The sequence below is a fragment of the Lingula anatina genome, chromosome 4 (assembly GCF_051362555.1).
Source record: "Lingula anatina isolate TDL-2025a chromosome 4, LinAna3.0, whole genome shotgun sequence".
In the NCBI taxonomy this organism is placed as follows: Eukaryota; Metazoa; Brachiopoda; class Lingulata; order Lingulida; family Lingulidae; genus Lingula; species Lingula anatina.
Window position 1 is genome coordinate 20,503,112 of NC_141770.1, and position 23,465 is coordinate 20,526,576.

Genomic DNA, 23,465 nt, shown 5'->3' on the forward strand with positions numbered 1-23,465 from the left:
GTGTAAATGAAAGCTGGTCGGAGACAAATGAGTTGTTTTCCGAAGAAGAGGAGTATGGTATCTCGAGTTTGAACGCTAAAACCCTATGTTTTGGATCCGTCAGCGCCGGATGCAAGTACTAGTACTAGTAGCAATGCCAGTGCTGGGGAGGGCAGGGAGTGCGTTCGCCATGAAGACTGACGCAAAACGAATGGTTGGTATGTCCGTTTTTTTTTCTAAATAACCTCGTTAGATAGTGGTGAATTACTCAGTAATGGGACAATTTTGCTGTGCTCTACATGTACACCATGTGCGTTTTGTTGAACGTCTGTTTTACTCTAGCCTACTTTCCGACTACTAGTAGTAATAAGGGGATAGTTCACAAATCAAAACAATACAAGAACATTCAACACGTACATATCTGATATTTACATGATGTACATATGTACCAGTACACGACAGAGAAATGAAGCAAAGCATTGTTTATTTGAATTGGGTTTTTATTTACATCAATTGAAGTGGCCCCAGCAGTTACCCAACACTCTGTAGGCAACACAATTAGCAGCCCGCATTACTACAAGTATAAATTAATCTAAATTCACTATATTTCTTTATTCACTTTCAAGTGCAAACAGTCATTGCACGTCAAGTGTGTAACATATATAAATTCTTGAAGTACATGTATAAGGTAGTTAGAAGAAAGGTGCATGTAAATAATGTATTTTTTATTTTTTAATATGGCCCATATACATTACAACTTGTATACTAGCAGGGCAGAGTAATTTTATGATCTTTTTATATGTATACACATTGAATACATTCACTGTTACTAGCAGGGCAGAGTAATTTTATGATCTTTTTATATGTATACACATTGAATACATTCACTGTTAGATGTTAAAATACTTTATTTGCATCCTTTTTTATGAACATAAATGTACATGTTCCTGGTTTATTAACAAAATAACGCAATATTGCTCTCCAAATATAAAGATAGGCCTAGTGTAAATATATTTATAATAAGATTTTTGGAATAAAATTATTTGCCAGGTTTGTTGGTCACTGTGATGTAATGCTCACTCTTTGATCTGTGTCTGTGTAGCTGTAAAGTCTGGTGTCCACATGTTGGATTAGTTAAGAAGGGAGACTCCCTGTGGTTGCCAGCAAGTGCTTGGTTATAAAATAATTTTGGATCAATTAATTTATTTTAATTTTATTTAATTACAGGTGCACCTGTGGGCATTGCCAAATCCTGCCAGATGTATCAGAAAATATCTGCTGCCATGAAGTAGTAGTAGTACAGAACAAAAGCAAAGAGGAGAATGTGCAGTGCATAACTGACCACCCAGGGTTTGAGCCAGTCTGCCTGAACAAGTGGGTACTCGAAACTGCTTGGATGCAGTTCAGGCGGCAATATGGGGGGAAAGCCTTTGAAGGACGAGATGATCAAAGGCTGAGGCACATAGCTTACAGACAATTTGTCCGCTGGGTTTGGGGGTGGCTGGATAAGAAGATTAGGGTCACAATGCCCAGTTGTGCAGTTAGCTGCGTACAAGCCCACTGCCGTTCACCTTCAGAAGAAGAGCACTTCACTGGCTTCAAAGACCAGTAAACTTTACATTTCCAATTTATCTGAAAACAAAAGGACAAAGGTCATGTATAAACAAAACAGTGTGCTCGATAAACCAAGAGGCACCAAAATTTAAGTTTCAAGAATAATTTCAAAACAAAAACTTGAGAAAATGCCACCTGCCAAAAACAAACTTTTTGTTGACTGTCGGTATAATTATATTACATGTAACAAAGGAAACTGCGCCGAGACGCACCTATAGAGCAATATACAAATCTATATATGTTCTTTTTTTTCTTTTTTTGATTACTTATGATGTCTTTATTCATGACCCAAGTTTAAATGAACTTGTTTGGTATATTGTGCACAGTTTATCTATCAGTTCCTCTAAATCAACATCTGGTTGCCCTGCAGCTAGAGCTTTAGGGATTCCTTGAGTAAGCTGTTGACGTATTTGCTTGGCTTCTGCTTTTTGTACGACAAGGTATTTTGTAATGTCTATGAGTTCTGTTACATAATCTGGAATACAATTAGCAAGAATAAATGTATGTATATATAAATATGTATACATCGGACATGTAAAACAGGGGCGGATCCAGAGATATTTTCTGACAGTCTTCCAAATTATCTTTGTTGATCCATCCTCCATTTTTGACCGTCTTCCGACAGAAAATATAAGATGCCCGATAATGTAAACTTGAAAATCTGACCGTCTTCCGGAAGACCCAGAAGACGACCTAAATCCGCCCCTGCATCTGCAAAACAAATACTGTTTACTGTGTTAAAATAAGTAAATAAAGATAGTAAAATTGATATAAAAAAGAATGAGAAAATGGATATTGCTGTTTTACTGCTCAACAATTTGCATTAGCAACTGCCAATTTTTCTTCTATTTTTCTTTCTTTTTTGGGGGGGGGGAGGGGGGCAAGAGGACCGACTCATGCACACTAACCTGTTTCTGTCACTGTCGCACTCTTACCACCTTCAATATTCTGAGGTTCATCCATTTTCGACATTCTCTCTATTTCTAGCACTAAAATATTAACATGACAAGTAAGGGATTGGTTTATGAATTATACCCCCCAATTGGTGAACAATCTTGTTCAGCAGTAATTACATTTCTATAAATAATATCTAATCATCATAAAATATCTAATTATCAGTTATAACAAAGATATGTAAGTGGCATATAAGCAGAATGTATTTACTTGTTAAGTCTGTCTGTGAGGCAGTTGAAATAGTCTGACGCTGGCCAAAGACCTCTATCAACGGTTCTGGAAATTCAAAAGAATCTGCCTCACCGGCACTGGCTTCTGAAGCAGTGGGTTTTGGTCTGTCCTTTACAAGGTTTTTTTTTCAGCTGCAAAGAAACTGAACTATTTAATATCAACCATGAACAAAGCAAATGTAAAAAATAAAACTATATTTACTTTCAAGGTGCATTACATAAAGGGGATTTTTTTTGTGTGTGTGTGTGTGTATGTGTGTGTGAAAATGCCTGAAAATGCTGTTCCTCGCCATGGGCTAAAAATTAATCATTGCATAACAGCGTTATAATCCTAACCTAATCATATTACTTCTTGCTACATAAAAAGATTAATATTTTAATCCAGTGAAATAACATAGTGACATCAAGGCATACCCGTGCAATCTGGAGTTTTGGATAGTCTGCTCCCTGTTGGCTTTTTTACAGGTAACTGCGGGCATTCTTCTGCCTCTTCCCCGACTTGAACCATTTTCTTATGCGGTTGGATAGTGGGCACCGCCCCAGGTGTCTGTCTTGGTAACCTGAAAGCGCAAAAATGTATTACAGTCGGTAAATTTAGAAACTGAACAAGTACATACCACATGGCTGAAATGCATGACACGCCAGTTTCTGAGTCAGCTGGCTTCCGCTGAGCGTTACTTTGGGAGCTTTAGCACAGAAAAATTGCTCAAAATAGCCTCAGCAATGTCAGCATGTTATTAATTAATAACTTACTCAATACTACATGAACGCACAGTGTACCAAGCAGTGATTATCTTATTAAAATGAAAACAAAACAAAAACGCGAAGTTAGCACTTCGACTCCCGTAGAGATCGGCTCTTAACTCCTAAATCACAGACATATATCGCTATCAATCCGTCGCGACTCAGGGTAACCGTACTTAGAATAAATGTTACAAGTCTCATACGAAGTTGTAAGATTAAGATAAAAATGACCAAAATTATGAACTTACTGAGCAAAACCAAGCCGAATCTTCATTTGCTGTCCCTCGTCGAAGCAAGCCTCCTCAAAATGAGCACAACAGATCGCTGAGTGGTTTGCGATAGCTTTTTTCGCGTCTAACTCCCATACTATTGTTAAATTGACATTTTTTCCACTTCTGGGCAACCGCTAGATCTTTTGGAAATGTGCGCATCGAAATACCTTCATTTTCACTAGCATTCGAGCACCCGCCGACAACACAATGTCTAACCATGTTTACTGTGTCTCAGAACTGATGAGTTATCTAAGCGGGGGCCCCGTCTGAGGAGTTCCTCTCATGACGTCATGAATATTTCGCGGGAAAGCGCTGCACGCTCAATTGACAATGATTGGGGAATTTGTGAGCATTCTTTTTAGGTTCATTTGTTTTGATTACCTTCATGTTAGATGTCCGGTACTAAAAATACGGAAAAAAACACCTACCAAGTTGCCCTTTAAGGTTAAAGATAGTAATGTATGTACATTTTGTAAAACAGTAGAAAGTACTGAACATCTTTTTTATAAATGTGTGCTTGTTCAGTATCAATGGGATAGATTAATAAGATGGTTAAATGAATCTACAAGAACAATAATTTAACTAAGTAGTTGTGACATATTATTGAGTGCCAATAAGATGGCTTTAAATCAAATAATACTTATTGTAAAATATTATATATATAGGAAGAGAAGTGAAGAAGCCAAGTTAAATTTTAATGAATTGGAAAAAATGATAAGGTGGTTTTCTGAAGTAGAAAAACTCAGGCACATTAGTAAAGGTGAGAAAGAAAGGTTTAACAAAAAATGGGCATCATTAATACACTTGTTTGAGAAAGAAGAAAAATGAATGAGGAGTGAGTGAGTGAGCGAGAGAACAATTTACATAATTTGTAACAATATTTTCTTTCTGGAAGAATAAATATATTTAAAAAATTCTTCTTTTTCAACATGTTTAAAAATGTAATACAAGAAAAATAATTAAAAAACAAAAAGAACTGGAAAATAGTCAAGCATTTTTAATAAATAAAACAAACAAAAATACATATAAAATAAAATAAACAAATATTAAAAAAACATAAATAAATAAATAAATGAATTTTCATTACTTTTTATTTCCACCACTACTGCCATCCTTTACTGGTTTCTGCTTCTTGCCACTGACATGCTGTTTTAATTTCTCTGCTCTGTCCAAATATAAAATACACTTAGCTCTGATACTTTCCTTGGCTTTGTCACTATGTGCCTCATCTGAAATCAGAATAAATCACCTCCTAGTATTATCTAATAGCCAAGATTTTTTAGTTTGAAAATTTTTTCAACACTTGAATAAATGAACATATCAGTGAAGGCTTTTACATTTAACCAAACAGTAATTTCTATATATAGCAGCAGAGAGGTCACACACATTTTAATTTAAATATTTCAGTCTGTTGCAATTTTACAAAAAAAAACTTGATTACAAAAAAAAACTTGATTAAAAAACACAAAATTTCAATCTGCATACATTTAATTGCATGGAGAAAGTACTCTACACCATACTCATACAGCCTCAAGGCTTCCTCATAATTCTTCTTCTTGTCTTCTTCTGTAGCCTTGGTGAATATGTCAATGGCTTTCTGGAAAGAGATGTGGGCATGGAAATTAGTAATGTACTGTAATAAAAAAGCAAGAAAAATGTTGAAGAAATTCTTCATTTACAATCCAGTGCTAAATAGTATATTAGGGAGAAATGTCAAATAAGCATAAAGTTAAATGCTCACACATGTACAATATTACTAGTATTAAAGAGTTTCAAGAAAAAGAGATTACACATAAGCCTCTCTATTGTCCGATGTCCGTTATGGTGAGCTGAGCTGGCAACAGGGGGGAGGGGGCTCCTTTCTCAAGGTTTTGTAGTGCCGCTCTCCTCAGCTTTGAGATTGATGTCATATGCCTTATTTTGCATTAGAATTCGAGAACAGTTGTTTCAACAAATGGTGCTGTACAATATTTTCACAGGTGATGATTTGGACAATTTGCTGGCAGGGAATGATATCTTAGACCCCATTCCCATAGATATTTAGATTGATCTATCCCCCTGGGGAGTCTCACTAGATTGGTGTCAGCTTAACAGGATTAAATGTCTGTCACGCCTACTAAAAGCTGTAAGGGAGTAATTAACTTTGGTGCGCGCTCGACTGACAGCAATTAAGTGTGAACCCCCAGGGAGTTAGGTCGATCTGGATGGATTAATCTAAATCTCTGGGAATGCAGTCTTAGAAAGCGATGATGAGGTGGTGACTGAGGATGGCTGTCATGAGTTTTTTGAGTCAATGGAAATGGGCTTTTTATTGCACACCCCAGTGATAAATCACCAAGGAGAAGACGAGAAAAAAACCCATCTCAACTGTGGCTTGTGAAAATGACATTCCAGTGAATGCCTGTCCTCACTACCAAAAGACATAATATTAATACATAAATGTATCGACCCTCCAGCATTCAGTTCCCAAAAACATAGATTGGGTAGACGTACGTGACACATGACTTCGGTGTAGACGTACCTCAGATCTGCTCTGCTATTTTTTACATTTTTTACTTGTCTTTTTGGACATTGATCGCAGAGAAAAGTATTCTAGTGTGTGTGTGAATTGCAAGTGTACAAGGTGATAGTCTTTTTTGAGAAAAAAAGATCCAAAAGGACTTTTGAGGATTTTTCTGTTCAAACCAACCTTTTGTTTTTGCCTAGGTAAGGCATAGTGACTACCACCCACCAACTTATAATTACGCTAAACAAAAGTAGCCATGGCCAGTAAGTGCACCACTAGTGATGGTCAAGACAAACAAAAGACCACAGATATTGACACACAAAGAATATCTTGCCTCTATTACTTCTGTGACGAAATCATCTGGTGTAACTGGACGAAAACCACCTTCAAAGAAGAAAAGAGACAACAGTATGGAGTTGACAGAGAATCCAACTGCAAATAAACTTCGCATGATCCAGAATACATTAGCACAAATCAAAAATGAGATGATACGTGAATCTGACGCAATGGAATTTCTGTCACAGCTTAAGCTCGAAATCAAACAGTAACTAATTTAGATGAATTTAAGAAAGAGTTGGAGCAAGATCTCAGGGCCAACCCAGCAAACAAACGACATTGATTCATCGTTGAAGCAACGTTAATTTTGGTGGATCAACGTTGAATCAACGTAGAATCAATGTCGTTTGCCTGCTGGGAAGATAGCCGCAGAAACTGACAAAGTTGATGCACTGTGCCTAGAGACAGACTCACTGCGTGAAAAACTAACTAAAAATACCTCTTAAATCAGAAAAATAACCAGAAGCTGGAGGAAAGCCGCCACCAGTTAAGCACCGCCATACAACTGGTGAACCATAATCAGCAATACTCACAGAACAACATAAAACTTCTAAACTGGACAGAAAAACCCAAGGAAAACCTAAGGGCTGACCTCTGCAAGATTTTCAAGGAAAAGGTCAATGTAGATATTAACCCATCATCAATTTTAGCTGTTCATTGGATCCCGGGCACTGCGAAATTTGTGAATACAGAATTAAAAAAAAAAGCCATCATCAAACTCAGGCAAGCACTAAAAAACATTTCGGTTCCTTATGTATGATCACATTACTCGCTATGATGAAGAGCTGTTGTGATTGTGCCGGAAGCACAAGGGGCTATGGCTTCAGTGCCCAAAGTTGATTCTAAATCAGTTCAAAGAGAAAAATGATCTTCTAAATATCAATCGGAAACTGGACATTTTCGATTAAATTCACAAAAACATCTAAAACCATCAAGCGAAAAATTAAGTGAGCTGAAGTCTAGACTTTCTTCCCGTGCTTGTTCTTCCAATGAGAAACAAGATACTTCTCAATCTAGGTGTCATTTTAAAACAGAATTATAGGCTGCTAAAACACCATGCAGCAGTGCTAACAATGACATTCAGGGGGCTTTTCTCATTCTGAAGCTGCTTGTTTTCATAGCAGTGGAGATGAGGAAAACCTTCCTGACAGGTGTCCTAGATCGTGTCCACTAAGTTATATTTATTTTTCACTGCACACGTATACCATGTCTCCACAACCAACATGGAGCCGAACTACACTCAAACCTCCCACCAGAGGACGACACAACCTTACGTCTCCTCCACTGCAACCAAGACAGCCCCAATACACAACACACTCCCCACCTTGAAATATAATATATTTCAATATCATACAAATTAACAGTAAAATGCAATAAATCAATGCCATATCCAGTCCTTGTACTGAATGTCATAAATCAAAAGTCAACATACTGCATCCCTTTTTATGTACAGACACAGATGTGTCTGTACGTATAGCCGTCATCTGCATCTGTCGTCGCCGTCGTCGCCGTCGTGCACTTTTACCGATAACACGATAACTGGAAAACCGTTTTGGCTTTTGGCTTGAAACTTACAGAACTGATAAATATTTATAATACGCAGGTCAAGTTCGAAAATCAGCATGATCGGGTGACTTGTAGGGAAGTTATGCTGTTTTTTTTCTACTTTTTTCAGCATATATGCAGCACCGATAACACGATAAGTGGAAAACCGCTTTACTTTTTGGCTTCAAACTTACAAAACTGATGAAGATTCATAATCCGCAGATCAAGTTCGAAAATCAGCATGATCAAGCCATTTTTAGGGGAGTTATGCTATTTTTTCACTTTTTTCAACATATATGCAACACTGATAACACTATATAAGAAAAACAGATAGGCCAATTGTCATTATACTTACAGGAGTGGTCAATCTTACTAAAATGCAGGTTCAGTTAGAAAATCAGCATAATCTGGCCATTATTTTAGAAGTTATGCTGTTTTTTCACATTTCCTCAGATTCAATTCTTAAGCATGTTAACAGTCTCATTATTTAACTAAGAAGATACGTAAAAGTGTTTGTTTGATATTCCCTGCATCTTTACAACATTGTTAGTTGATTATGTAAAAATGATTGTAAACTTGATATCGTGTATTGTGTAATAAAGTGTCAAAAATGGAAATAAACTTATATCATATCATATTGCAGTTTGTTAGATTCAATCATCAACTATGTTCAGAATCTCAGAATGGAGGAAATTGGACATTTAACACTGTTCTATTGATATTTTTCCCATCTCATCAATTTTCTTAGTTGGTCATATAAAAATGGAAGTATACTGTTTATTTTGTTTTGTTTAAAAAGTGTTAAAATGGAAATAAACCCATTTCAGAACAGTGCTGTCTTTTTTACAGTTTGGCATTTTTAAGATGTGACTTTGAAGTTCCATGAGCCTGCAGATCTTTGCTAGTCACATTTTCTGAATATCCATGATACTAATATTTTATGATTAAAAATTGATGGTCATTATGCTGTTAAACATTATGTAATATTGCATCAAGATTCGAAGAAACCCATATTTTGGGCACTGCTCCCATGATGACCATTTAAAGAAAATCATGTCACTTACTGTTATCAAACTTACAGGAAAGAAATGTGGGTCTAAAATACAGCTTCAGTAGGCAATGCAGTCTGTTTGGTAATTTTTTCTGGCAGTTAAACAGTTTTTTGTGAAAATTTAATTTTTCACTTATTGGCATTTTCAAGGTGTAACTTTGAAGTTCCATGATTCTGAAGACCTTTGCTTGTCATGTTTTCTGAAAGTCCATGTTACTAATATTCTATTAAATAAAAATTGATGGTCATATATGCTGTTAAGCATTATGTAATGTTGCTTCAAAATAGAAGAAAACACAATTTTTGGTGCTGCTGCCATGATGACCATGATGGGAAAACCGTGTTACTTATGACTGTCAAACCTTAAAAAAAGAAACACTGTACTAAAATGCAGCCTGAGTTGGAAAAGCAGTCTAATTGGCTTCTTTTTCTGGAAGTTATACATTTGAGTGAAATATTCATTAACTTTTTGGCATATTCATTGTGGGACTCGGAGCTCCCATGGACATGAAGCCGAATGGTAATCAAATTTTCTACATGTCCATGCTATTTGTAATCAATAATAAAAAATTGGTGATAATTATTCTATAATTTATTATGCAATGTTACATCAAAATTTACAATAATCTTTTTGCACTGCTACTGCAAACATTATGAAAAGAAAACTGTGTTACTTATTATTATTTTTAACTTATGAGAATGATTTTTAGGATTGGCTTGCAGTTAAAATTAGAAAGCTAGGTCAATTGGGTTATCGTTTATTATTGAATTTATGCAATTTTGTGTGAAATTTTCATTTTTTTTATTCTGGCACTTTCTAAGTATAAACTTGAACTCTGATGGGCCTGAAGCCTTATGCTTTTACTTTGGTCGGTGTTACCTGCTGTGCATAATTAAAATATGATGTTGACTTTGCAGTTAAACATAATGTATCATTTCATCAGAATTGGTAGTCTCCTATTTTGTGCATTATTGTTTTGTGCTTTTCTTAAGATGTGACTTATGGGCCTGAAGGGTCTTTGAGAGGGTCAGTCTGTAAATTTCCCTTGGGTATCACTTAGCTAAGCTCTGAGTTATAAAGTAATTTGCCTAATTGATTATTAATAGACCATTAAATGAGATTACATAAAGCACACTTGTTGATATCTCCTTGTAAACTCCCAAAGGTTAAGCTCTCTGCTAGATTAATAATAAGGAAGCAGTGATAATTATGGAGGTAAATTATGCAGGTAATTTATTATATATATATATATATATATATATATATATATATATAATCAACAATTGCTGCCTGGGCAGAGGTCTGCACTCTCGGAGTGCTTTTCTAGTTTTGTTTATTTTCTTTAATAACTTTTTTCTCAAACACTTGCATTTGTGATATTTAACCGCCTGAAGCTCTGCACATTTTCTGTACTTCCACATAAGCAGTTGTATGTTATTTATGTTTTCAAACATTATGTAATATTATTTTATGCACTGTCATCATTTTTCAAATATTGAGACTTTCATCATGTGACTTTGGTCTCTCATGGTCCTGATACTGTAATCTTATTGAAGGGATGGATTGAGACCATCTTCTGGGTCAGCTTCCGGAAGACGTTCGAATTTTTAAGTTTATATTGACTGATATTTATTATTTTTTTTCTGTTGGAAGATCATCAAAATAGAGGATGGATCAACAAAGATACTTTGGAATACTGTCAGAAAATATCTCTGGGTCAGCTCCTGTTATTGACCATGTTACCTGTTGTGCATGATTAAAATTCAGTGTTGACTAACAGTGCTAATGCTATTATAAGCATTATTTATTATTGCATCATAATTGGCAAAATGACCTATTTTGCATCATTATTTTCTGTTTTTTGTCTGTACATTTGACAGCTTTGCTGCCTTGTTTTTTTACAGTTTTAGTACGGACTTCAGTAACAGAACAAAAAAAAGCAATTAAGAGCTGCAATAAAGATAACTATGCTGCAATAACGATTACCATTATTGCTTTCTTATCTTACTCGAATCATTCACAATCGCTGACGATCTCCTGCTAACGAATACAGTAACTTGAACTAGTATGGAAATTGCCTTATCGTTGCACTCAGATCGCCCACGATGCCCCATTGTCGATCTTCCAGTTCCTTGAATGAATATGACAATGGCCTTTCTGTCTCACTCGGATTTGCTAACGAATATGAAAATTGCCTTTTCATTTGGTCTATATTAGTTGCACTAAGTAGAATTACATACATGTGTACATTGGTGCAACTATATGCCAGAAAATCAGTTGTGTTGTTGGACAGCTGCTGGTCAAGATTATATATATATATTATTCTAAACCTTGGAAATTTTAATTTAAAGGCCATATATTATACCCAACATATATTTAGCCATCAAACATGTCCTACTGCTAAACACATCCAGGCTAATATCCCACTGGGTGGGGTTGATATAACATTGTTTTCTGACGTTGATACAACGTTGTTATCTGAGGTTGACACAACTTTCAAATCCAACGTTTATCCAATGTCTATTGAACGTTATGGTTCAACGTTGGTTCAACGTTAAAACAACATAATTTGCCCGCTGGGTTGGCTCACAATTACCGACATTCATCCATCATACATTATGGTAACTCTAAATAGATCGTTGGGAGATCATGAGTCCTAGTGCAAAAAGACAACTTCCAGTCAAAATTGGCATAATTCCTTGAAATTTGAACATTTCGAAGTTCTGAGCACCTTCACCTGAATTTCGACCAAATGAAAATGACCTTTTCCCCATTTTCGTTATTTTCTACTGTACGAAATTCATGGCACATTACCGTTAAGTTTTCTGACGTCAATAATACTTTACATTGATGCAGACTAAATCTTGAATGGATATTAGGATCATACTGGCAATGCACTGCTCTTTCAAAACAAACACCTCTAAAAATAGTGGATTTGTCAAGAAATTTTCTACTCGCAGGGGTAAATCAACATAACATGCAGTGATTGGTATCACATCGACCAATGAATATATGATTTACCGGTAAGCTCGAGGGACTTGACCCTTCCAAAGTCCCTTTGACCCCATCCAGACCTGCTACATTGTCCCTTTTAATGTTAGGCTTCTCCATCCCAGTGGCCCCTTGCAACGGTGTCTGAAACTTTTCCTTTTCAACATTTCCTTCTGAATCACTGTCACTGCTGTCATTGTCTCTTTTCCTGAAGAAGAGCATTGGTTTTAATGCATAATAAAATAAAGAATATTTGTTTACATAAAATCTGATTTATTTACATAAGTGACCCTTCACTATTTTTGTTTAACAGGGATATTAAATTGGTTAGATCAGAAGATTAAAACTAAATAAAGATCAGTTGAATCTTTAATCTTTAAGGTCTAATCTCTTATTCTTTTAGGACTTTTTTCTTAATCCTCACTGATTTGCAAGTTTTATTTATCAAAACAATTCTGTATCAATACACTTTTTGATAACATAAACAAATATTGAGCAAAACATATATAAATGAATTTTCATTACTTCTTATTTCCACCACCACTGCTGTTCTTTACTGGTTCCTCTTTCTTGCCACTGGCATGCTGTCTTAATTTATCTGCTCTCTCCAAATATAAAATACACTTAGCTCTGATAATTTCCCTAGCTTCGTCACTATCTGCCTTATCTGAAATCAAAATCACCTCCTAGTACTACTGAAACTAGCTAAGATTTTTTGTGTGGAAATTATTTCAATGCTTGAGTAAATGAACATATCAGTGAAAGCTTTTACATTTAACTAAACAGTATTTTCTATAAATAACAGCAGAAAGGCCACATATTTTGATTTGAACATTTAAATCTGTTGCAATTTTACAAAGAAACTTGATTAAAAAACATAAAATTACAATCGGCATACATTTAATTGCATGGAGAAAGTACTCCACACCCTGCTCATACAGCATCAAGGCTTCCACATAATTCTTCTCGTCTTCTTCTGCAGCCTTGGTGAATATGTCAATGGCTTTCTGGAAGGAGATGTGCCAGGGCATGGAAATTACATGTAGTAATGTACTGTAATAAAAAGCAAGAAAAATGGAGAACAAATTCTTCATTTATGATTCAGTGCATAATAGTACATTTGGTTTCTGGAGAGAAATGTCAAATACGTAATCATAAAGTTAAATGCTCACCAACATGTATAATGTTACTAGCATTACACAATCTACACAAACAGGAAACTGAAGCTTTTTAATGATGTACTCATGAGAGGGGTCAATATACCATCATCATTATCAGAAACGGTAAATGACTACTAAACATTTTGTGTTTTGTAGATATCAGCAAACCTTTGCTCTGGCTTCAAAGTAGCAGAGGCAGATTAGACTGAATATAAAGCAGTGGGCAAGGGTAAACAAAAGCTAGAATTTATGACGTGACTGTCACTGTTACCCCAGTATTTGAACTGTCGAGTCTTGTAACCTAGCACATCCAAACAAAAGAAGATGGTAATCTTTATATCATTCTAATAAACGTTTGCTGCTGTCAATGCTGGGGTCGCGCTAGCGCTCGCCAATTTCGTCAAATGCGAAAATTAATTGACTTTGGCGGAAAAATTTGAAAAATGAGCATAGTAATACTGCCAATTTGGCGAAAGCATAGCTGGTCGAGCCAGGTACCCAAACTTCACATAACTGTTCGTCACAACTTTGAAAACGGCATTAACATGCACCCGATTATGTTTAGAATACAATCTATTTATAGCAAGGTCAATTTACCATATAAAGAAATTGACCCATGACGCGATGCCGATTTTACAAATAGCGTTGCGCCTGTGAATAATTAGTTTCTTAAAGCGTGTTCAGCATGTGCTATGAATAATTATGGCGGGTGCTAAAGAAAAACTTTCCGATATAAAGAAGATATCACTCCGAGAAATTTATTTTTCGTTAAAGTACAGAAGGAAATGACTAACTTTGTTGTGTCGGGGTGTGACAGGTCAAAGGTTTATTTGAAGAAGCCAGTGAGGACCTTCTCACAGCACAAACTCCCGGAGATGACACGTGAAAATTATGGTATGTACCGTGCAATCTTGTGAAAAGTAATTAAATTTTCAGTCAGTGTATTACATATTTAAAGGCATATCGGTATATATTGAACTTTTCCTCGTTGACATAACTATAACAAATCGTAACAAGTGATTCCAGTCCCACAACTGAAAAATCAATGCTAGAAGGGGCCGGTATATTTGTAGTTTTAACTGGCTGAAACTAGTCTGTTGTCTAGACAACAAACTACCTTTCATCACGTAAATGAGAGTAGATTTAACTGAAAAGTCAATAAACTGGTACCAGCCGAGACTCATGTGAGTTGCATTTGCTGCACTTACTTGGAACTCAGACAAAAATGAATTTTAGGCTAAACGTTGAAGTCAGAAGTTTTTATTGCCCAAAATTATGTCACTTTTAAGAAGAAAGTATTTTGATCTCAAGCAGAGATGAGATTTTCCGACTATCTGTGGATTTCCGTCTTTTTTGGGTGGGGCTAAAATAGCATACCCGAGTCAGTGAGATCGATGCAGATCTTAAATAAAAGGGGGGAGGGGGGGCTGACGTATCCACCGACAAGATCTTTCTTTAGCAATTGGAAATCTCTTTTAAACTTTGCAATACATAAAAATGAATATTGCCCCCTATTTATTTGACACATTTGTTAATGTTTAATACCGTCCCACTGTCACTGGCTTACAGTGAACTGTCATTTTTTTGCTTTTCAGTTTCAATTGACCTGTCTGCAGACAAAGTGTCAAGCCATTCAAATGTATTAGTTCAGCAACAACAGAAATGACATTAATGCGGACCCACACATTTAATTCAAACGGAATAGGATGGGGTCCAAACCATTTAAGAAACATCAATTTTGAACACTTGCATCATTTAGCTTTCGGATGATGTATGTGTAACATGTATATACTGCAAGAGGCTGAACAACTACAAAAGAAGGAAAGATTCATTAGATTTTAAATCTTGTTTGCATCAACATTGTAAAAAAATTCATTTAAATGGAATGAATATTGGTTGAAATTCCTTAAATTGTCATTTTTTTTATTTGGCTAAAAGATTTTAAGTTGGCTAAACATTTTTTGATTTGGCTAAAATTATTCAGAAGTTTGGCTAAAGCAAAAAAAATCCTAGCGCTACCCCAGCAATGATATTTCATATTGAAGAAGACTATATCTTGAATGGATATGGGCATTTTTACAATCCTGGGCTCCTTTTTTTCCCACCAAGGGTCAAAAATAGAAGTCATTATTGTGTTGAAATTTGTACTTTTCTTGAAAGTATAGACCTGAAGGGTATAAGAAATGACAATCCCGAGATAAAACCTTGTGTATGGGCATATTCCCAGACATTTAGATCGATCTATCCCCGTGGGGAGTCTCACTAGATTACTGTCAGATAATCTAGCTTAAATGTCCGTCCCGCCTACTAAAAGCTGAAAGGGGGTAATTAACTTTTGTGCCCGCTCGGGTGACAGCTATTTAGCCTGAACCCCCAGGGAGTTAGGTCAATCTAGTTTGGATCGATCTAATCTCTGGAAATGGGGTCTATGTATAAAGATATGATTATTTGAATTTTGAAAATCATTTTTTAAATTTTCATAAGCAAAACCTTGAAATGTGTGACTTTTATGGTAATTTAAGGTATTGATCTCCAAAAAAACACTTAGTTTTACTCAGAGAGTATTGCTCTTTTATGTATTTGCAAAAAAAAAAAAAAAAAAAAAAAAAAAAAAAAAAAAAAAAAAAAATGGATGAAAATATCCAAAATTTGACGAATCAATGATATTTTGTAATTTTCCTGTTTTAGTATTAAATGTGACTCCATGAAGTTTTTGATTCTGAGATATTCTGAGGACTTCTGTACTTCACTTTGCCTTGCATTAGTTTTTTATGTTATGCTTCATGATTGTGTAAAATATTATTTTGCATGGACATGTGTGTTAATTGCAGTGTCATGTTAAAATAAATGTCCTTTCCGAAACATCCTTGTTTCGGAAAGGACATTTTTTAAAAACATTTATGATATTGCTTTAATAAATTGTAGTATTCGCATTTATAAGTTTTAGGTGAAGTCTATGAATAACTGGGCAAAATAGGTGGAAGCTGAACTAAAATTGAACTGTTTTTATTACACTAAGTGCTCATTTTGTCTATTCTGTAATTCATTACCGAAATGTTATTTTATTAAATATTGATTCTGAGATATATTCCAGGTATTCTTTACTCCATTATACCTTATTCCAGTTTCTTTTGTTACAGCTCATAGCTGTATAAAATATTATTTGACAAGGTCAGATTTACCAACAGTAATGACATGTTTTAAAATATGTCCTTTTAGACATGTCCTTGTTTTGGAATGGACATTTATTTAACATTTATGAAATTGCTTTAAGATCTCATAGTATGTTGGTTTACAAGGTACAGGTGAAGCAATCATTGGACAAAATATGAGTAAACTAGATTAAAATTGAACATTAATTGGTCAATTTGGATAGTTTTTGATTCATTATTGAAATGTTACTCCATTAAGTATTTGATCATGACATATAAGGGTGCTTTCCCAGAGATTTAGATCGATCTAAAGATTAAGTTTTAGATCGACCTAACTCCCTGGAGGTTCAGGCTAAATTGCAGTCAGCCAAGCGGACACCATAGTTAATTACCCCCTTAGAGCTTTTAGTAGGCGGGACAGACGCTTAAGCCTGCCAAGCTGACAGTAATCTAGTGAGACTCCCCACAGGGATAGATCGATCTAAAAATCTATGGAAATGGGGTGTAATAGAGTCTTCTACACTCCATTATACCCTATTCTACTTCCTTTTGTTACAGCTCATAGCTGTATAAAATATTATTTGACAAGGTCAGGTTTAAATTTAGTAATTACATTTTTAAATATGTCCTTTTAGGCATGTCCTGTGTTTCGGAATGGACATTTATTTAATATTTACGAAATTGCTTAAATGGTATATATATATACACTATAGCTAATAAGTCCCCGGTCACTTTAATAGCACACGCTGTCTACATCAGACGCGCTAATGCGCACGTCCCCGACAGTGTTAATGATAGGGGGATTACGATGGACAGCGCATGTTGCTCACAGCAGTAGGCACTGCCGCCGAAGTTAAACCGGTAATTAAGTCTTTAACTTGACTAAACATGTTTTGCTTTGTAACTTGACTCTCGACTTTAAAAGTATTATTGGTTTTGATTTTATCAAAGTCTTATTATATCAGAAAACCTGCATATTTTCATACGTTAAGAGAATTATAGAAACTGTAGAAAAAGCTACTTGTACATCAGGGATAAAAAACAACACCTTGCAGCACTATTACCTATTATTCATCACCAGAAGTTACTGTTTCACTTTTTTCTCCCAAATTACAAAGTCTGATGACAACTGAAAGCCTTTAGCCATACCTCAGGGCAGTGGGAGATAGTCTGGATTTGATTAAATGTAATAAAAGTATATTTTGAAGAATTTTCCTAGCCTTCGGCAATTACCGCAAAGCTTCGGCATGCACAGCAATACAGAGCTGTCGATATCTGAACTTGTGAACAATAGAATTGGTGGAACAACGGTTAACGTCGTTGAGTCATCTGCAACCTACGCGACTGGAGTTCGTGTCCCTGTCGGTACTTTTGAAGATTTTGAAATTGTCATTATTATAAATATCTATTAATATATAAAACAGTCGTGGCTAATTGTTTTTGCAACGGAAAGCACAGTAGGAAGGTTTGTTGTTATTGTTAAAGTTATTATTACTGGGGACATAAATTAGTATGCTAATCTCTTATCATGGTATAATGATTGATACGATGGGTATCAAATAGTTTTCCTTTGATATAAACAACAAAAGAGCGGCCTTCCAAATATCTTTGCTGAATGTTTATAACGTAGGTACTATTATGCGCAAAAATATTGATACATGACGCAAACGACATTTACTTATTTTGGTAATATCAATTTTAATTAAAATTAAATTTAATTGAAATTAAAATTAAAATTTGTCTAAACGTGCATATTACCATTCACCTTGTTTAAAGGGTTCGCAACACTTTACATTCTAATACATTTTGCCAATTTTCATGTTTGCTAGTTTATTTTGATTTGAGAGAAAGCGAGAGAAGACCCTCTACTAGGGCCGCAAATTAATTATGAGTATTTTTCTTCAGTGCAAGAGACTGTGTAATGAAAAATCAATCTGTAACTCTGGTATAGGGTGGCCTTGTGTGTGTAATAATATACAAGTAGGGGCAGGGGTACAGTTTTATAGTACAAATAGTCATTTTATACATCTTATTGATCTCATCGTCGGGTCATTGTTTACAATAGCGCTTTGTCGCTGTGCGTACCTTTTTGCATTTGAGTTAGACCCAGTCAGTAACAGCTGGTGATTTTGTCTTTTTTGCGTTTCATTGACAATATTTTGGCCACCTAAGTAGGGAAATGTGGCTCTTTGTTTTGAAATGACATTTCCATTGTTCCTTTGAACATGCAAAAGTCAACACACTTACGTCAACATACTTACTTTGTAATACCAACCCAGGGGAAGAAACAAAAGCCTCATAAGGTGTCGTCATTCACACTGTAAAAGGTGTTAATATCATGCTTCTATTGTTTGCCCATGAACCATTATGACAAATTTGTAGGGTTGCCAGATCACTGGCGCTTCATTCAATTCTCTATATCTGCCCTGCAGCCTGGGATGAGTGATACTTGACTGACCTAATGATAATGTTACATCTGGAGATTTTCTTTATAATTCGATCAGTGTGCATAAATTATGATATTTTCCATCAGGAAAAATATGTGATAATGTTACGATTCTTATTTTACGGATACATAATTACAAAAATTAATTCCTGATTTAATACCCCCTATTTCAGCGCCTATTCCTGGCTGCGTTAATTATGGGAGGGTTGGAAAGTAATCCGTTAGAACGCAGGAGTGATGATTGCTACTCTTACCAACGGTGCATCACCGATCAACTAATCTCAGCCACCTGAAGCAGAATCACCAACAAAAGACAAATTAGACTACATCTGCCTTCTTGTTGAGACATCTTATGTAAAAAAGGCGATAACGGTCAAAACATACGTGCTTCGTGGTTTATTAAATGTTCATCGTATTTTTTCGTTCGTTATTCTTATGAGTTAAGCAGCTTCACCTCCGTGACACCCTTTTTATTTATTTAAACCACTGTAAGATAAACCATGGGTTTCACTCCAGATTTCACGATCGAGCAGCTGATCATGAGGAGAGTGTAGCATGCTATAGTTAACTACCCCAAATATATATACAACACCTCCAGGGTTTCACGATCGAGCAAGTGATCATGAGGAGAGAGTGTAGCAGAGAACTTCATTAATGGTCGTCATAATTGGTGGTTGCCTTGGGAAAATGAGTTACATGATTACATAATACAGATACATAATAACATAAGATTAATACTAAAATTTTCCCTGATACAAAAACCCCTATTTGAGCGCTTATTCCTGACTGCGTTAATTACGGGTGATTAGAAAGTAATCTATGAGGACGCAGGAGCGATGATCGCTACTCTTACCAACGGTAAATCACCGATTTACTTGACTCCGCTACTTCGAGCAAAATCACACACCACCAAAAGACAAATTAGACCACGTTCGTCCTCTTATTAAAACAAAGAATGTAAAAATGTGATGTCGGTCAAAGAAGAGGCCTAGACTACGTGCTTCATGGTTTATTAGATAGGCCTATTCATTGGATTTTTTTATTCCATTATCATAGCTTCACCTCGCGAGACCCTTTTTTATATATTTAAAACACAGCACCCCACTGGTTTCGCGATCATGAAGAAAGGGAGTGTAGCAAAGAACCTCATTAATGGTCGTAATAATAGGTGGTTGCATTGTAGGCCTAACCTTGTTCATTTTAGTCGACAGACTAAGCTAGAAGAAAGAAAAGATCATTATCGCCTCTCTTTACTTAGGAACAATAAGGATGGCTAGTGGCAGCATTTATAAGTTCTTTTATTTAGAAACTTTCCGATCCTTTGTCTGGGACTGCGTCCGAGAAACGGCGATAACGACAGAGACGTCCTCGAACATTTTGGACTCAGTGCAAATAAAAAAAAAATCCGTTAAGAAGTAGCCTTTAAATGTCCTGGCAAATAATTTTGCGATGGCTCAGAGAGTTCTAGAATGAATGACAAGCAACGACATTAGGGTTAATAATAGACTAAAAACTATCAGAGTGTAGGCCTGTCTTACTTCATTTCTAAGGCCATCTTGTGATACGAGTCATGCAACACTACAAAAGAGGGGGTAGCAGTGGATGATTTAATACAGGGATACCATCGATAGTATATCAATAGAAAATCGCAATCCTCAAATGTTTTTTAATTCATTAAATATAAACGGTCTTTTCTCGTACAATGGGTCTGGTATAGTTGTATTGGCCTATCAGTTGGAAACATGTGGTTCGTCTACAATTGCAAATGGCGGAGGTGCCGTGGTAGTTATTGTCGTAAAATTAGCTGGATACGGTGCACGTGAGAAAATTATTCATTAAATTTAGTTTTCGAGCGTCAGCTTAATCTGGTAAAATGCGAGACGAAAAAAATGATAGATAGAGCCTTATGACCCACTGTAGAATGATGCCGAATAATACATCAACGACGTAGTTTATCGGCAGATAAACGTGTTTCCATTCTCGGCTGACTGAGGAAAGGTTTGAGAGAGCATTTAAAGAAGAGGCGGTCGAACCAATAGTGAGTAGGAAGTGTGCTGCAATCAAGACGAACAATACCGATCATAAGTGGACAGCTAATAACCCCTAATTAACCCCGGGTTACGCGCTGCTGTGTTGACTCCTTGCTGGGAAGGGGTAGCGGCCTCCTACTGCTGTGCGTAATCAAACATTGTCTTCTAACATGCGGCTACACGACGGTTGCATTGTATTAATAAAGTAATACCTATTCATAAGGAAGGGGGCGGATGGTAATCTTACGAGAATTAAATCAGTTATCGATCATACGCGTACCAATAGTCGTGTTTTTTTTTAGCTATACGGTATATATATATATATATATATATATCATGATGTATGTGTATATTATAAATAATCACAGGAAGTTAATTATAACCTGTGTCTGTCTGCAAGCGCCTCTGTAAACCGTGCCAGCGACTCTCGCAACATTAACACGTGTAGCCTCATAACTATTTTCGTATACTTTTATGTACATCATAAGCAAGCAATATTTAAAGTAAGGTAAGCTATATTATTCAAAACTATATTTTACATAAATTTGATGCACTTCCCAACATCCTCTCCCTCATGAATAATAAATAGATGAGCAGACCAAAGAGTAAACAAGTGTTTTAGACAATGTGTTAAAAAATGTCCTTTCCGATACAAAGCATCCAAATTGCCTATATTTCTATTTATATTGGTATAATCTCTTTAATTAAATGTTAATTTAACTTTGAAATACATGAACTTTGGGAAAATATGCAATGGAAGTTCTAGTAGATCCAAAGAAAAGATGCTGACTCGCAAAAATGAATTTTCTTATTGAGGATATATATAGAAATTTAAAAAGATGCCACTGAAGAAATGTTTTTCTATTATTTTTATGTCATATGCATGATGCTCTAACAGTAATTTGCTCATGTCAAGTGAAACATACAGCATTTAAGACAGAATTCTCTCTATTTATAGCATTGGCAATGTAAAGGTACTTTGCTTCGGAATGGACAATTTTTAACGAGTATCATAGAGGTGATTTCATGGCCAAATTTAATTTCAGAAAATCCCTATTTTAGTTCAAGTTATATGTAATTAAATTATATGTCTTAAAATTATATTAAGTGAATATTTAAGTAAATTACATTAAACTTCTACACAAATCAAGTCAGATGTCAGTGTATAATAAATGTATTTAGATGTCCAAGTTAAAATTACATTAAAGTTCTGCAGGATGTTTTCAGGACTGAATAACTTCATTTATGGCTTCATCTTCTATTTAAAGTTTAAATCAGCCTTGGTCTAATTGTGTTAAAGGTCTCCTGCAGTATGTCTTAATTCTGTTAACTGGCTTCAATATCTCTGACTTGTTAAGGAATCACTGTAATGTAATTGGCCTTATGTATTAGTATATAAGGAGAAGAATTTGCAATATACTGTCATTAGAGTCTTGTGTCTTCACATGAAGTAGCCAGAAGTAGTGTAGAGTAGAACATATAGTCAGCAGATAGAAGTGGACCAGTGACCCCAATAAATGGATTGTACAGAATAAAGGTAGAGATCACACAGATTGTAGTGAGTCTCTAGAAACGTAACAACGGCTTGGTGTTACATGGTGGAGCCTGAAGATCCCCAAGTACCTCTCGCTAGATGTCAAGTGTACCAGAAAACAACATAATCAGCCAGCTACGAAATAGAAACATCATGAATCAACAAGAGCAAGTACACCCAGGAGCTGATCCCCAACTGCAAGAAGCAAGAGTAAGAGCACAACCAGAAATTCAACTAGGAGTCCCTCTACAACTATTTACGGGAAAAGAAGATCCTGCACGATGGATATCACGCTATAACAAACTTTGTACAGCTAAACAATGGAATGAGCAAGAAAAGGTGCATCATTTTCCTCTCTATTTAGATGGAGTAGCAGAGGAGTGGCATGAACAATTGTCACAGGACATTCAAGATAACTATGAACAGTTACAGAGAGCATTCCAGTCAAGATTCTCTCCTCATCCTCACGCTTATGACAAAATTGCAGCATTACAGAACATGGTACAGGCATCTCATGAAAAAGTTTTGGACTTTATAACAAGGAAAAGAACTTTAGCCAACCAAGCAGGCATACCAGAAGATCAGATGTCACAATATATCATTCCATCATTGCTCCCAGAAATCAAGAAATTTGTCATTCAAAAACAGACAAACTCCCTACAAGAACTAGAAGAGGCAGCGGCATTAGCTGAAGCAGCAATAATGTCCACAAACCTGAATGACAAGAAAGTGGATCAGGAAACAATAGGAGAAATTTACTCCAGCCAAGCCCAGCAGTTCAGTCAACAACCACAACAGATCAGTCAACAACCTCAGCAGTTAAGTCAACAACCACAACCTTTCAGTCAACCGCTGCAGCAGTTTAGTTACCCACCACAGCAGTATATTTACCCAGCACTGCAGTTTATTCAACCAGCCCA

The 23,465-nt window shown here is 35.7% G+C and overlaps 1 protein-coding gene and 1 long non-coding RNA gene across 7 annotated transcripts in view; both read right to left on the reverse strand.

Moving 5' to 3' along the window:
- The window catches only part of LOC147762553 (vacuolar protein sorting-associated protein 4A-like), a 125,646-nt gene that overhangs the window by 61,894 nt on the left and 40,287 nt on the right, over positions 1-23,465 (reverse strand). For 4 of the 5 annotated variants that reach the window (XM_087011988.1, XM_087011987.1, XM_087011986.1 and 1 more), the window contains exons 5-9: positions 13,122-13,230; positions 12,749-12,890; positions 12,254-12,431; positions 5,279-5,390; positions 4,881-5,022 (exon numbers count right to left, since the gene is read on the reverse strand). In XM_087011988.1, coding sequence (XP_086868114.1) covers positions 4,881-5,022; positions 5,279-5,390; positions 12,254-12,431; positions 12,749-12,890; positions 13,122-13,230 — 683 coding nt within the window. Of the gene's footprint in view, positions 1-4,880; positions 5,023-5,278; positions 5,391-12,253; positions 12,432-12,748; positions 12,891-13,121; positions 13,277-23,465 lie in introns of all 5 variants that reach the window. The other variant, XM_087011990.1, reaches the window with a different exon arrangement.
- Positions 447-4,861, reverse strand: LOC147762555 (uncharacterized). Of its 2 annotated transcripts, XR_015334099.1 has the most exons (5): positions 3,770-4,861; positions 3,192-3,337; positions 2,758-2,909; positions 2,502-2,582; positions 447-2,068 (listed from the first exon to the last, which is right to left on the reverse strand). It is a non-coding gene; the product is annotated as an uncharacterized LOC147762555 (long non-coding RNA). The 2 variants fall into 2 exon arrangements; XR_015334100.1 differs by having other exon boundaries at positions 2,758-2,920; positions 3,192-4,861.